A 15,924-nucleotide genomic window follows, 5' to 3' on the forward strand; every position below is an offset into this window, starting at 1 on the left:
ACATCTTTAAGCAAACTCACTGCCATCAAGTTGATTCTGATTCATGAAAATCTTTATGGGAGCAGGCAGCTTCATCATCCACCCATGGAGCAGTTGGTGATTTTGAACTGCTGACCTTGCAGTTAGTCAACACCTAATTCACAATGCCACAAAGGGTCCTTAAAATATAGCATATAGTTAAGTCCCTAACAGTCCGTTTATAATAAATTCATCACCTTTCATTATGATGTTGGTGAAGAATATTGAATATATCATAGACTGCCAGAAGAATGAACAAATTGTTTTGGAAGAAGTACAGACAGAATGGTCCTTAAAAGCAAAGACAGCAACACTTCGTGCCATATGCTTGGGACTTGTTATGAGACAGAACCAGTTCCTGAAGAAGGACATCCTCCTTGGCAAAATAGAGGGTCAGCAAAAAAGAGAAGACCCTCAACAAGATGGATTGGTACAGTGCCTGTGCCAATGCACCCAAACAGGAAAACTATTGTGAGGATGGCACAGAACTGAGCAGTGATTTTTATATTGTACATAGTGTTGTTATGAGTTTAGCCCAATTCAATGGCATCTGACAACAACAATGTCTTAATAAGTGTTAGTTATTATCATTCAGTGATTAAGAACAAGGACTCTGAAGTCATTGAGTTCAAATTCCATCTATGCCAAGTTAACTACCCTCTCTGAGCCACAATTCTCACCTGGGATAAACATAGTTTACTTCGTGAGGTTGTTGTGAATATCAAAGGATTAATGAACGGAAACACTGAAAGTAGTTGAGGTATTGTTGTGGGTGAGACATAACGCTGTCCTGAGGCAGCATGCACATGGAACACTCCATCTGTACACTGGTGAATCTTTGTGAAATTTATCTTCTTTCAACATGTAACCCCTTTGTTTAAGAATAGACATAGATCCGCTTTGCTGGTAGGATCTCTACCAACTCCACAGCTTGTAGCTAAGCCTTCCCCTAAGCCTTAACTCAACAACTATTCCTCACTCATCCCTGAGTATAGGTTGGTTTGTCCTGATATAAATCCAGATCCAAATTCCTTTCAAGGCTTAATACAAGAATCCAGTCCTTAAAGGCATACGTATTGTCTGCCAAAATTTGCTAGTTATTTCACTTAATAACAATAGCAAAGATAAAAATGCCTAGTACTTATTCAACACTCTGTGTCAGGCATCATTCAGTACTTGTGTGTTTACTAAATTAAACTTCACAACTATTTCAGAGGTAGGACTACTATCCACATTTCCCTGGTGAGAAACCAGAGGCACAGAGAGGTTAAATAATTTGCCTAATGTCACACAGCCTTTAGATGACAAGAGCTAAGATTTAAAAGCAGCTACTCTGGCTCCGTAGTGGTTACGAATCGGGCTGCAAACCTTAAGGTCAGCGGTTCGAAACTACCAGCCGCTCCGCGGGAGAAAGATGAGGCTTTCTACTCCCGAAAAGATTTACACCCTCGGAAACCCTGTACAGGGTCGCTATGGGTCGGAACCGACTCGATGGCACTTAACAACAACAACAACAACTCTGGCTCCAGCGGAGTCCTGGTGTGGTGCTGTGGGTTAATGCGCCAAACTGCAAAGCTGTTTGAACTGCAAGGTCAGCAGTTCAAGCTCACCAGCTGCTCCTAGGAAACCCTATACAGGTTCGCTATGGGTCAGAACCAACTCAACGGCACTTCACAACAACAACAACAACTCTGGCTCCAAGTCCTGTGCATTGTCATAATCTTGTCAGGGGAGACTCTGACAAGGGTCTAAATGACCAAGCCTCTTTATTTAGCATGCTTACTCATTTCTCTCTTGTTTCCTACTACTCCTTTTCAATAATTAGTTTCCTTGGCTTTACTCCTCTGCTTCTGTACGAAATTGCATGTTTAGGAAAAACTTTGAAGTCATCCATGCACACTTCCATGTGATACAAGGGTTAACAAGCTTTGCTAACTAGAAGGTTGAAGGTTGGCATCTATTCAGAGGCACGTAGGAAGAAAGACATGGTGATCTACTTCTAAAAATCTCAGCCATTGAAAATCTTATGGAGTCCAACTCTACCCTGCAAAACATGAGGTTGCTGTGAGTTGGAATAGACTAGACAGCAACAAGTTCTGTTTTTTGTTTAGGACAAAGGGAAGGACTGTGTACCTGAGAGTTCTGACAGTTTTTAGAAGAAGTAAATAGAGATGACGGGTGATGATTGGAATTTCAAAACTTCAGTTGTTGCTTCATTCTCAATGAAGCTATTTTAGATTTACTGAAATGTGCAGGAACTGAGAGGAAGCAAAGGCAATGTATATGTCTGGTTCCTGCCTAGCTTCCTCGGGCGCTGCCTTTGGCTGTGAGCCCAGGCCAGCAGTTGGGCCTTCCGCTACATTCCTGCCTCCCATTTTCCCGAGGCCAGTCAAGCCTGGGGAAGCTTCCTCTGTTGATGGACTGTGGTTGGGGGCACTGAGTCAGCCCAGAAGAACTTGATCACTCATGATAGTCTCTGGGGTCAGTCTCCCAGGTCAAGATTTTATTCTCTGCCTTTTCCCATGGACTAGTGAACTGGGAAGTTGCTGCTATTAGTTGGATAGCAAAGTCTAGGTACATTTCAATGCTATATTGCAGAACATTTTGAATCTTTGTGAGCATAAGAAACACTTGCCAGCTCTCCCTGCTCCTTTCTCCCACCTGATTCAGCAGGTCCAGGGTAGGTTGCTGAAATCTCCCTTTATAACCTGCACATCCCTCATTGTAAGACCACCCTTTGAGAAACATGGCTTTGCCTATTTCCTGAATCCTGGGGGATCCTTTAGAACTTACCAGGATTTCTTTCAGAAGTGCTGTATCCATAACTCTGTCACCGCTTCCTCATTCTTTCTTGCTACCTATGACCTCTGTGTTGTCCAGGTAGGATTCTCATTTTTTTTGTGATAGTGATGTGAGGTGCTGACTCATGGCGACCCTGAGTCTGTATGAGGTTTCTGAGGCTGCAAACCTTTACGGGAGCAGAACACCTCATCTTTTACAAAAGCACAACCACTGGTAGTTTTGAACTGCTGACTTTGTGGTTAACAGCCCGACTTGTAATCCACTATGTCACCAGAGTTCCTTTTCATGACAGTTGTTGTTAAGTGCCATTGAGTCGGTTCTGACTCATAGCGACACTGTATAGGGCTTCCAAGGAGCAGCGGGTGAGTTTAAACTGCCAACCTTGCTGTTTAAACCAACCCTGGGGTCAAGCGCTTATCCTACAGTGCCAGAGCAGGACTCCTTCATGAGACTAGCTACTGTCTACTTTAAGAAGTGGCACATACATTAGAAAAACATGGGAAAACAGCATGTGAGTGACAATAATGTCTCTGGGGAATTGGGGTGGGTCCCAAGATTGAGGTGGGTTGACGAGAAGATACAAAGAATTGGGCTGTGAGGTCAGAGGACCTGGATTTGAACTGGCAAATACTGGCATCAAATATCAAGGACAGGATCCCACCACCTCAGCTTTTTCATCATTAGAAAGGTCATGCACTCATTCTAAGCCTTAGTTTCTTAAATTATGACAAATGATATATCCCACCTCTTGTACAGCCACCACTCACCTGCCAGTGAAGGTTTGCGTGCTGCTTTGATGCTGAACAAGGTTCAGCAGAACTTCCAGACTGAGATGGACTAGGAAGAAAGACCTGGCAATCATTGGTTCATAATGGTCCTATGGATCATAATGGTCCAACCCACAACTGATGGTGTCAATGGCACAGGACTGGATAGCATTTCTTTCCATTGTGCATGCGGTGGCTGTGAGCCTGGGCCGATTCCACGGCAGCTAGCAGCACGTGCCACCTTTTCAGCAATAGGTAGGATTGGCACATGCATGCATATCCAGCTGGCCCTGGAGATCTCCCCAGGCCAGTCCTGCCTTCTCAGTCCTCATGCTCACCCCAGTTTTGGAAACTGTAGAAATGGGACATTTGCCTTTTTTCTTAAGTGTTGGGTGCTGGGCAGTGTTGGTTCTTAAGTGTTGGGTGCTGGGCAATAAACAGGGTAAGCACAGGCCTACTTGTGCTGACTCACTTGCCTACCATGCTGATGGGTAATCCACCCCTGGTGCTGGGCAGAACTCATAAGGGAACATTGTTTCCACCAGAGGCCCACAGTGATCAGCCTTGCATGTACTTCAGGCAAGAAAACAGAGCTTCAGCAGGCCTGTCTCTGTTGTTCCATTTAGAGGCACCCAAATGAGTATTGGAATGACAATAGCCAGCTTGGAGGGAATTTCCTGATGGCCCAGCTTCAGGAGGAAGAGACAAGGTCATCAATTCCAGGAAACGCCCTGCCTGTTGACCATGATAACTTTACAAATAATCTATGTGGTGTGGGAGCTGAACAGGGGCGGAGAGGACAAGTCAGGAATGAAAGGTGGGTCTTAGCATGTGGAAAAGAAAATCCCCAGGAATCCAGATGACAAAGTCAGCAGTCACCAAGACCCCAGCTACTGCTGAGTCTCACTCCTCTCTCTTATTCTTGACCTGGAATCCCCATTTGGAACCCTCCATATCTTTGCCTCAGTGTTAGATAATTGGTTTAGTAAGGGTCCTGTTAGAATGTTTCCTCACATAAACATTTATTTCTAGTGTTGTTAAGCGCCATTGAGTCACTTGTGACTGATAGAGCCCCAGTATAGGGTTTCTGAGGAGCAGCTGGTGAGTTTGAACCAATGGCCTTACAGTTAACAGAATATAAAAAAATAACTGCCAATGATTAAGTACCTCCTCTGTGCTAGTTACTATATGTACTAAGGGTTCATGTATGAGATCCTTTAACTCTCACAATGAGCCAACAAAGTAGATGCTTTTATCTTCATTTTTTATAGAAGAAATGGATTCAGGAAGATGCAACTTAATCAAGGTTCTAAAGTTAGGGAAGGTCTGAGCCTGCCTTCAAGTTTCCTCCCTATGCTTCCTAACCCCACCCCATCTCTCCAACTGTCCACTCACTTCCTCTGTTGGAGAACCTGCAGTGGAGGGAGGTTTCTTTCTTAGAGGAAAATCGTATGAGATTGCAGGAACTGCCAACTATTGACAATGTCAAAGGTTCACTAAAGATAGTGTTTTTGTTTGAAGTTGGTAATCAGTGTGGTACTGCAGGATAAGCACTATGTGGCACTGCGGGTTAATGTGTTGGACTGCAAGGTTAGTATGAACCTCAAGGTCGGTGGTTCAAGCTCACTAGTCGCTCCTCAGAAACCCTAGACAGGGTTGCGATGAGTCAGACCTGATTGATGCCACTTAACAACAATAACTAATCACAATTTCAAGATTCAAACCCACCAGTTGCTCCTCAGAAACTCTATAGAGAGTAGATATGAGTTGAAACCAATTCAGTGACACTTAACAACAACTACAACAGATAATTAGTAAGCTTTTGAAAGTGTCTTTAGAATTTCACAAGAAATCTGTTCTCTGGGACTGGCATTCAGTCAGTCTGTCCCAATGGGCCCAGTACTGGTTTTGGATGACTGCACCCATGAGGTGGGCATTGATATTCTCCTGAGATACCTTGATCTGGAGGAAATATGTTTTGAATCCTCTTGCTTATGGTGTGTTGTTTTTTTTTGTTTTGGTTTGGTTTGGTTTACTTTATCCAAACAATCTGAGTTAGATACATTATAAAAATTCCAGAGTCAATACCTCTATAAAAAGGAATTTAACCCAGGCCTGATGCCAAAGGCTTCTGAAGATGGCTGCTGAGATTCTGCTACTCAAAGGGTGGGCCCTGGAGCAATAACAAAGGCAGCTAGACAGAGATATAACATCTCTGGCCCCACCCAGGTATCCACACTGAAGTCTGAGACTGCAGTGGTACATCTTTACACTTCAAAGGCAAATTATCACCCCATGTTGCATTTTAAATGGTATCTAAGTGGCAGCTCTTGGAGTTATAAAGTAAGGCACACTTAAGTGTCCCTCTGCATTGGGGTCCTGAGCTTCTGCTGTATGACCATACTATACCTTGAAGGCAAATCTAGGGAGAAAAAAAGGAGCCCTCTGGTGTGGGAGGTGCATGCTTCTGGAAAGATGAAGTTCACATTCCACCAGCAGCCGCTGGCCTTCCCACACTGCACCACAGATGCCACCAGGCAGATGGGAGCTCTCTTACAGGGCTCCCATCAGGGCAGAACTGGCACAGTGGGAAGGTAGTAATGCAACCCTGGGGACTGAGAAATGCTGCAACCCATGTAAAGATGCCCAGATGCTGAGATCATCCCTGCCCTGGCTTTCCTGTCACATTCTTGGATAATCAGAGCTCCACACTGGGCAAATGAGTTCACCGGAAGTGTAAACAGTTCCCGCCTCTATTTATGAGATCAGACTGTTGTATGCGACTGTACGGGTTGTACCCTCTGCAAGGGACTCTGGGAGAAGAGAAGAGGTACAAGCAGTGTACCCCAGAAAAGGGGTGCTTCTCAAGAGCACTTTTTCTTCATTGTCTCATTTGCCACTGGCACTCTTTATGGTCTGAAAGATTTAACAAGAAACCATACCCATCTTTGGCAAATCCACCCCTCAGCGTCTCCTCTGTATCAAACAACTTTTGGTAAGCATCAATGACATGCAAAAAGATTTTTGTGTCTGACACTAAAATAAATTTATTACAAACCAAAAAAGGGGCTTGGATTTTTAGGAAATTTCTGTTTTGGGGAAGTGTTACATTCATGAAGTGAGAGCAAGCAGTTTATGAAGAAACTGGCATCAGGAAATCATACATAAAACCCAAACCCAAATGGCAAAGTTAGGAGGTGTGGTAGAAGCAGTTAATAGCAGTGAATGGAGTAGAGAATGTCCCCCCAAAAAATATCCTCTCAGAGATGGAATGGCTGGAAACTTTAGACCCAGAGATGGAGAAGGGCTGTGTGCTGACGACTGGGAGCAGGCTTGCAGGGTATACCCTTTGGTTGGCTGATGATGCATGGAGGAGATTATAACCATGGCAATGAAACAATATACGATATGATGATTGTAAAACTAATGTTCTTCCATGTAAACTATCACATAATTCACAATAAACCATATATATATCCTCTCAGAATTCAGAGGAAAAGCATGGAATGACTAAAGTTATACCTTTTGAATTATAAACCAAAATATGAGCTATGTGAAACATGAAGCTAGGAAACTGCATCTATACAGAGTAGAAATCTAAGTTTTTAAAAGAAGGATAAGAACAAAACTCATAACTAATGAATAATAAAAAATTCAAGCAATCAGGTAAGAACACCTGATTCAGTATAGAAAGAATTTATTGTATATAATTCAAATTAATTTTAGGGCCTACATCTATGCATGCTCTGGTGAAAGTTTTGTATTTAAATAATAAATACAAAGTATAGTTAGTCCAGGAACAAAAGAAAAAAAAAAAACAGTTTACTTTCAAGGAAATAAAAATCAGAATGGCCTCATACTTTTTTGTCATAACCTACATATGACAGAAAAGAGGAAAGCAATGCCCACATAGTTTTGAGTTTTTCTGCACTCTATCCATGGCACTTAACAACAACAACCACGTCATATAAAAGGACTGCAAAAAGGGCAGCTTAGCATATGAGTGAGTTGAAAAAGCTGATAAGCCTGCTTTTCAAAATTTATTTGAAAACATGTTTGATTCTCTGAGAGATTAATCAAAGTAAGGAACTCAAGAATAGGAAGTAGTGATTATAAAACAGCTGGTAGTGAGTGTCTGAATTAAAGCATAAGCTGAAATGATTATTGAAAGATGGTAAACAAATGTTGCAACTGTAAAAAAATGCACCACCGAAGTTCTAGCAGTAGTGACAGATTGAAGAATATAGCACTGAGATAGCTAAAATCATAGGAGTAGAAACAATACCATTAGTGTGAGTCGGTAATAATGGCAAACACAGCAAACATTTCCTATATCCCAGGCACTGTCCTAAGACTCCTTGTACATAGTAACTAAACTCATTCTCACATCGTAGGAAATGAATATTATGATGATCATTGTTTGCACGTGAAGAAACTGAGACACAGAGAGAATTATCTTATCTCTCCAAGACCTTTCAACTAGTAACACATCCTATCTTTGGTGGATGGAGCAGTCAAAATTAGGAATAACATAATTTATTAAATTGGTTAATAAGTTACCAAGTTACCCCCATCCAGTTTACCAGCAAAAGTCCTAAACGGTGTGTATGATCCCTTCAGCTATATCAACCCATGATTTCGGCACATTCATGAAAGGGGCTCTGATAGCATAGTGGTTACAAGTCAGGCTGCAAACCGCAAGCTCAGCAGTTCAAAACTACCAGCTGTTCCATAGGAGAAAGATAAGGCTTTCTGCTCATGTATAACATTAGCCATCTCTTGATGTCTCTCTGGATTTCAAAGCATAGTAATTTATAGCTCAGTGAGCATAGTAACGCCCCTTTATGTTCATCCTTCTTTCCTACTTCCTAACCCCATCACTTGCAAAATTTTCTCAAAGGTCCTAGGAACATTTTGTTTATTTTGTTCATCTTATTTTGTGTTGAAGCATTTTATGTCTGTGACATTTCCAGGAAGTCAGAAGAATATGATCGAGAAAAATATAGAAGACATGGATTTACTCACCAAAGGGAAAACAATAGGCTCTAAATTCAAGTTCAGTGTAGCTTGGGAAGAATGAATCACAATAAGCAGGAAGCACAAAGTGCTGCTCCTTGGGGATGTCATAGCTTCAGGCTTGAGCTGCCTTGTCTGAAACAGAAATATGGTAGATTAGAGATAGAGGAATTTACTTATCTAACATGAAAGAACTAGGAGGCCCTGTCATGAAGACAACAGTATCCATGGATCTTTTCCACAGAGGAGGGAATGAAAAATATTTAAATGAATTGAGTTTAGAGAGCAATCTCTGCACCAGATCCTTGGGTGAAGAAATGAAAACACAGAAGTGGAGGAGCTGGCTGTCGGGAGTCAGGATGGTACCTGAAAATAGCACAAAGATTGAATCTGTCTGGTGTTTTCTTTCCAAAAGATCACAGCTGCTGGAAACCCTATGGAACACAGTTCTCGGATGGGAATGAGTTACCATAAGTCAGAACTGACTCAACAGGAACATGGTGGTGGTAATGGATGTGAGGGTACATGCCATACATACATAGAGAGGAAGAGAGAAAAGACAAAAAGAAGAGAGAGGGAGAGCAAGAGAGGAAGACTACTCAGTTAGAAATAATCCTAACACCGTGAACTATCTCACATAAGGATTCAAGAACAAGAACTACCTTTGCTACAAGCAATACACTGTGATAGTTTCAATTTTGTCCTATCCTGTATTCTATTTCTATGCTGTCGGTGGTTCAAGCTCACCAGTCACTCCTTGGAAACCCTATACAGGGTCGCTATGGGTCGGAATAGACGGCACTTAACAACAATCCATTAAATTGATCTCTTGAAACAAATTAACAAGCGACAAGCTGATAGTATGAAAAATGTTGAGCTAAACCATAAAATATATGTTATGTGGTATATTATTTTATTATTATTATGGTCAATTCAAATTCCAACTCATATCGACCCTAGAGTAGAGAGTAGAACTTCCTCTAGGGTTTCCAAGGCTATATATCTTTATGGAAGCAGACTGCACATCTCTCTTCTGCAGAGCAACTGGTGGATTCAAACTGTCAACCTTTCAGTTAGCAACTGAGCACTTAACCACTATGCCAACCAAACTCCTATAGTATATACTGTTGTTGTTGTCAGGTGCCATCGAGTCGGAACCGACTCATAGCGACCCCATGCACAGCAGAATGGAACAATGTCCGATCCTGGACCAACCTCACTACCGCTGCCACACTTGAGTCAATCAATGATGCCACCTGGCCAATCCATCTCGTTAGGAGTCTTCCTCTTTTTCTCGGACCCTCCACCTTACCCAGCGTGACATCCTTCTCCAGCGACTGTTTCCTTCAGACAGTATGTCCAAAGTATGAGAGATGAAGCTTAGCCATCCTGGCCTCCAAGGAGCACTCTGGCTGCACTTCTTCCAAAACAGATCTATTGGTTCTTTTGGCAGTCCATGGCATTTTCAGTATTCTCCTCCAACACCACAACTCAAAGGCATCAATTCTTCTACCATCTTCCTTATTCACTGTTCAGCTTTCGCATCCATATGAGGTTATTGAAAATACCATGGCTTGGGTCAGGCACACCTTAGTCCTCAAGCTGACATCTCTGCTCATCAATACTTTAAAAAGTTCCTGTGCAGCAGATTTGCCCAATGCAATACTTCGTCTGATTTCTTGACTGCTGCTTCCTTGAGTGTTGATAGTTGATCCAAGAAGAATGAAGTCCTTGACAACTTCAATCTTTTCTCCATTGATAAGAATGTTGTTTATTGGTCCAGTGGTGAGGAGTTTTGTTTTCTTGACATTGAGATGCAATCCATATCGAAGGCTGTGCTCTTTGATCTTCATAAGTAAATGTTTCAAGTCCTCTTCACTTTCAGCAAGCAAGGTTGTATCGTCTGCATATCGTAGGTTGTTAATGAGTCTTCCTCCAATCCTGATGCCACATTTTTTTTCATAGTAAAGAATACTAATATCATAATATAGGATATGAATATATGTTGATTTGTGCCGTTATCTCTTTATAATGCTGCTGATGAAAACAGTTATTTTTGTATATGTGTGGCCAGATGAATTATTATTGGAATTAAAAAGTAGACTATCACTGGGATTAATTCTAAACCCAGTAAGTATGAGGATCAGGACAAACTACTTTCCTCACTGGCTAAGAGACAAAAGACATGGGTTAGGATACAGGATCATTGTCGTTGCTAAATGGTGTGGAGTCAGTTTTGACTAATGAGTGACTGGTGAGTTTGAACCACCAACCTTGTGGTTAGCAGTCCAATGCTTATCCTTCAGCACCACACCAGGTCTCCAGAAGGCAAGATAATTATGAACAAACTGCACATTCATGAGAAAATAATTTCTCTTCTCTGAGTCCAAGTTTTCCCATGTGGAAATGGGGATAGCTTTACCCACTGTTCTTCTCTCAGAGTTTTATGAGGTTCAAAGGAGATTAGACGTATAGGTGAGAATGCCTTGTAAACCAGGAAGAGCTGCATGGATTTAAGCTGGGGTAATTACCACCTTGTCAGTAGGATCAAGAAGACAACCATCAGGAAGGGCAGTGGTGGCCAAGGCAGTGGAGAGAAGGCCAGGGAGCCTGCCTGAAACAACACACTGATGACAGCCAAGACTTACATGCAGGGGGAACTGCATTTAAATCATCAGCTGCCAGCTGCCTCCTGTTCCTCTTCCTCAGAAGGAAAGAGGGAAGCAAAGGGCCTTGGAAAACTGACCCAATTTGCAATTTTGGCAAGAAAATACATTTTTAAAAATTTGCAATCCAATGGTTTCAGAAGAAAATATTTGCAGTTTAGGTTACAGGAATAGACATTTGTCACCAGATGTGTCTGCTAGAGAGAAATAATGGCAATTCATTGATGAGAGCTCTTTTAGAAGTTTTTCTTCCCTCATTGAAAAGAGGTACATTTTGGGAGGGGTTTGGACAGGCTGGTGAAAGCAACTCTTCCTGACCTGAATCCAATATTTAGGAATCAACTTCACATGTCCCAATGTAATGCATCCTACTAGCTGCTTCCTTATTGGGACAGTTGGTCAAGGGGGTGGGACTTAGAAATTAAGGAACCAATGAGCCTGACCATATTTTTCCACCATTTCCAGTTGTTACCAGCATTTCCTTTTTTGTCAGAGTTAGCAAGAACTATAATGTCCACAATAGTCTGGATCTTTTGTATACCACTAATCTTTTTCCCCTCAAAGATGACAATTCTTAAATTGATTAAATTGTCACTCTTATCTCTGCTGTTGAATTTGATGACAATAAAATCACAAGTCAATAGGAATAGAGACATGGGCAGAATCCTACCTTGGGGCATGTATCCTTTGGACATAGAAGAACAACATGAGCTACATATGGCCATAACTACACGGCAAATGCAAAAGCATGGTGTCCCCACTTGAAAGTAAGAAGAATGCAACCAGTATGGCATAGGCCTGGCCAATTGTAACAGTGGTACCAGCTGATGATCCGCTCAACTTTGGCCATGTTACTATATTTTGGGAGAGATTCTAAGACAAACTCTTCTTATTTACATAAATCCCTCACACAGAGCTGTTCTTACTGATGACGGAGCTAACCAAAACCAAACCCAACTAAGCGACCCTTTAGATTAGAGTAGAATGTCCCCATAGGGTTTCCAACGCTATAATCTTGATAGAAGCAGACTGGCACATCTTTCTCCTGCAGACCACATGGTGGATTTAAAGTACTGGGATTTCGGATAGCAACCACGTCGTTTATTGGCTACTGGGAAAATTAATCCATACTTATCCAGTTAAAAGTACAGAGCATCCTCCTACATTAAAGGAAATGTATCATCAGAATCAGTATTCATCAGCTCCGACTCACTGTGACCCCACGTGTGTCAGAAGAGAGCTGTGCTTCGAAGAAGATTGTTAGGCCTAACTTCCAAGAAGCCTCTGGATGGACTTGAACCTGCAACCTTTTCCTAAGCTTGTGTACCACCTACGACTCTGTGGTTTCAGTCGTTGCTGTTAAGTGTTGTCGACTCAGCTCCAACTCACAGTGACCCTGTATAGGGTTTCCAAGGGACGGCTGGTGGGTTTGAACTTTTTGAGTTATCAGTCCAGAGTTTATCATACAGCACTACTTCAGTAAGGGCCCCTTTCACTTTAAATCCCTTAGAAGTTCATATTTACTCTAAAATCTTGGAGTAAAAGGCAGATAGACAAAGACAGAAACAAACAGAGGCTGAGAGAAAGAAAACTATCTGATGTCATTCCCAATTTCTTTCCTTATTTAAATGCAAATCCTACTAAAACTTACAAATTTGTATGAATCGGCTGTATCTTAGGCATAGCTGGGAGAGATGACCTAATCCTTAATATTAACCCTGTGGTGCTGAGCAACTTCCTTGACTCCTCTGGCTATTTTCCTGTCTGTTAAGTTAGAAAAGAGGGAGGGAAAACAAAGCATGCCCTGACATCATTTGCCAGGAAGGAGTTGTTGGGATTCTCAGCAGTGTCAGATCTTGAGGATGAAGGGTCTGAGCTCCTTGAAGCATTCAATAATAACTTTATTTTTCAGCCTGATTATACACTAGGAAGTAGCAAAATGAATATGGCCTGAAACACACACCAGGGGTTAAGATCAGTTCCTCTCTTGAGACATTCCATTGGTCCTGACCTGCCAAGATGTTTTGGGAGGATGAATGAATGGAAGGGAGTAGATGAGTCTGTGTGCTTTGCAAGGTTGAAAACCTGTTCACAAAACTGTTCCATCTGATGACCCAGTCTTATCATCAAGTTGTGTATCTTAAGTTCTTTCCACAAAGGACAAGAGTGGAACTCTTTGCAGAAATGAGTTAGCTCTTGTGCTGCTCTGCTCTCTGGGATCCTCGGCCCACTCCCCACTGTGAAGCCTAGCCCTTGGGTCCTCCTGGGATGGTAAGAAATTAAAATGATGACAGCCTAAGCTCCATCAGCCTCTACCCGGATACTTCTTCCTCCAATACTCTACTCTGCTCTTGGCACCAGCCCAGCACATATCCCTCCTACACTCTACCACCCTGGAAGCAGTCCTGGTGCGGTGCTGTGGGTTAATGCACCAGACTGCAAAGCCATTTGAACTGTAAGGTGGGCGGGTCAAGCTTACCAGCTGCTCCTCAGAAACCCTATACAGAGTTGCTATGGGTCAGAATCAACTCAATGGCACTTAAACAACAACCACCACCCTGGAGAGAGTCCTGGTGTAGCATGGTGGGCTAATGCGACAGATTGCAAAGTCGTTTAAACTTCAAGGTCGATAGTTCAAGCTCACCAGCTGCTTCTTGGAAACCATATACAGGCTTGCCATGGGTCAGAATTGACTTGATGGCACTCAACAACAACAACAACCACCCTGGAGGGTCAGCAAAAGAGAGCAAGACCCCCAACGATATGGATTGGCACAGTTGCAGCAGCAATGGGCTCAAGCTTAACATCAATTATGAGGCTGATGTAGGACCAGATAGTGTTTGGTTCTGTTATGCATCGGGCCACTATGAGTTGAACAGACTTAAAAACAACAGCAAAACCACCCTGGAGAGCAGTTTCCTGGAGAACTTGTGCATTATCTGCTTCAGAGGTTGTTATCCTTGGCTGCTCGTGTGAACAATCACTTAGAGAGATTTGTTTTAATACCATTCCAGACCAATTGAATTAGAATCTCTGGAAGTGCAGTTGGGTGTCTGTATCTACTTTAGCTTCTTCTGATGCATAGAGAGGTTTGAGGACTCCAGATCCACATTCCCTCCAATGCATTGATTTCTCCCACTGCCCACTCCTGACACCTCTCATCACCAGCTAATAATTTTCCCTCTGCAATAGAGTCTATGTAGAGACAGAAAGATGCATGAGGAAAATGCCTTAGGAGGCAATCACTGTTTGATTAACAGTGAACAGATTCATGTAAGTATGAGCTCTGTGGCAATCTCACCAGTATTTCTTGATACAATGCAATTGTCTAGGCTGTTACTTGAGATTATGTTATATAAGGGAGCTTCAAAATGTTTGTGAAAAAAAAAAAAAAGATTTAAAGGATAATGTAATTTTTCCATAAATGTTTTGTGTTGCAGGTTTTCCCACCCACAAATGTAGAGCAATTTTGATACACCCCAAATTGTGTTTTGTGTTCATAAATTGAAACAAGTCATGGTTCTTGTCCTCAAGACGCTTTCAATGTAGTAGAGAAGGCATGAAACATAAAAGCAATGAAAGAAAAATATAAGCTTTACAGATGGTATTTCTTAAATGTCTACTGTGTACGGGCACAGTGCAGAGCATGATTAGTATGTTATTTCACTTAATTTGCCTCTTACAATAAGCCTATGAAGCAGGTCTTTTAATCCCAACTCACAGATGAGGAAATGAAGACTCAGGAGGCTGGAGGACTTACCCAGACTCCCCAGCTAGTAAGAAACATAGTTAGAACTGATCACAAATTGGTTTGTCTCCAAAGTGAGTCACAGTATGCAAATGATAAGTATGAATGGAGTGGAGAGAACGGAAGAAAACGGGCAAGCTCTGGAGTGATCAGGAAAAAGTTTAACAAGGGGCCAGGTCTCTGGCATGACATTGAAAGATGAGCAAGGTTTCAATGGCCATGGGAAAGAGATTTTCCAGTAAGGGGAAACAATGTAAGTAAAATTTGTTTGATTGGTTATGTACTGTGGAGTCAGTTCCAACTCAAAGGGACTCATATAGGGTTTCGGAAGCTGTAAATCTTTATGGGAGCAGAAGACCTCCTTTTTCTTCAGTGGAGAGCCTGGTAGTTTTGAACTGCTGACCTTGAGGTTAGTAGCCCAACTACACTACCAGAAATAATTGTGTGTATTTTAAAGCTGGGAAAGAAAACAGTGCAACAAGGTGATGTTCAGCAGCTCCCTTGAGCAATTTACACAGAACTGTAATTATGGAAGGCTTTAGCCAGGATGCTGGGGATGTAATTATACTTCTAAATACCCCAGGGACCAACTAGGAGGAGACTCTCCTACATATTGTGAGCATCACCAAAGAAGCCAGAGTTATTTTTGCCCTGATGTGGGAGAATGAATGTGATGGCTTTAGAGCTCAGTTGATTTCTGTTTTCCTGAATTAGAATATAGTAGAAAGCTCTAGTTCCACGTTTCACCCCTTAATAACTATGAATGGGCTATTTAACCCTGCTGAGCTTCAGTTTCCTGCTTTGATTACTGAAGACCCTAGGCCCTGCTTTGCAGTATGTTTTAAAGATCAGAGATTATGTCTATGGAGCACAAAAGGGCCTGGTGATAGCTGGAATTCAGTAAAAA

At 42.1% G+C, this 15,924-nt stretch overlaps 1 protein-coding gene across 1 annotated transcript in view; it reads right to left on the reverse strand.

Annotated features, from left to right (window-relative positions):
- GPR116 (G protein-coupled receptor 116) overlaps positions 1-8,726 on the reverse strand; it is a 68,622-nt gene extending 59,896 nt beyond the window's left edge. Inside the window, exon 1 of the mRNA XM_006860610.1 lies at positions 8,613-8,726. Coding sequence (XP_006860672.1) covers positions 8,613-8,714 — 102 coding nt within the window. The 5' untranslated portion in view covers positions 8,715-8,726. The remainder of the gene's footprint in view (positions 1-8,612) is intronic.
- Between the last annotated feature and the right edge of the window lie 7,198 nt (positions 8,727-15,924).

This window comes from Chrysochloris asiatica, unplaced genomic scaffold (genome assembly GCF_000296735.1).
Source record: "Chrysochloris asiatica unplaced genomic scaffold, ChrAsi1.0 scaffold00038, whole genome shotgun sequence".
NCBI classification, from domain to species: Eukaryota; Metazoa; Chordata; class Mammalia; order Afrosoricida; family Chrysochloridae; genus Chrysochloris; species Chrysochloris asiatica.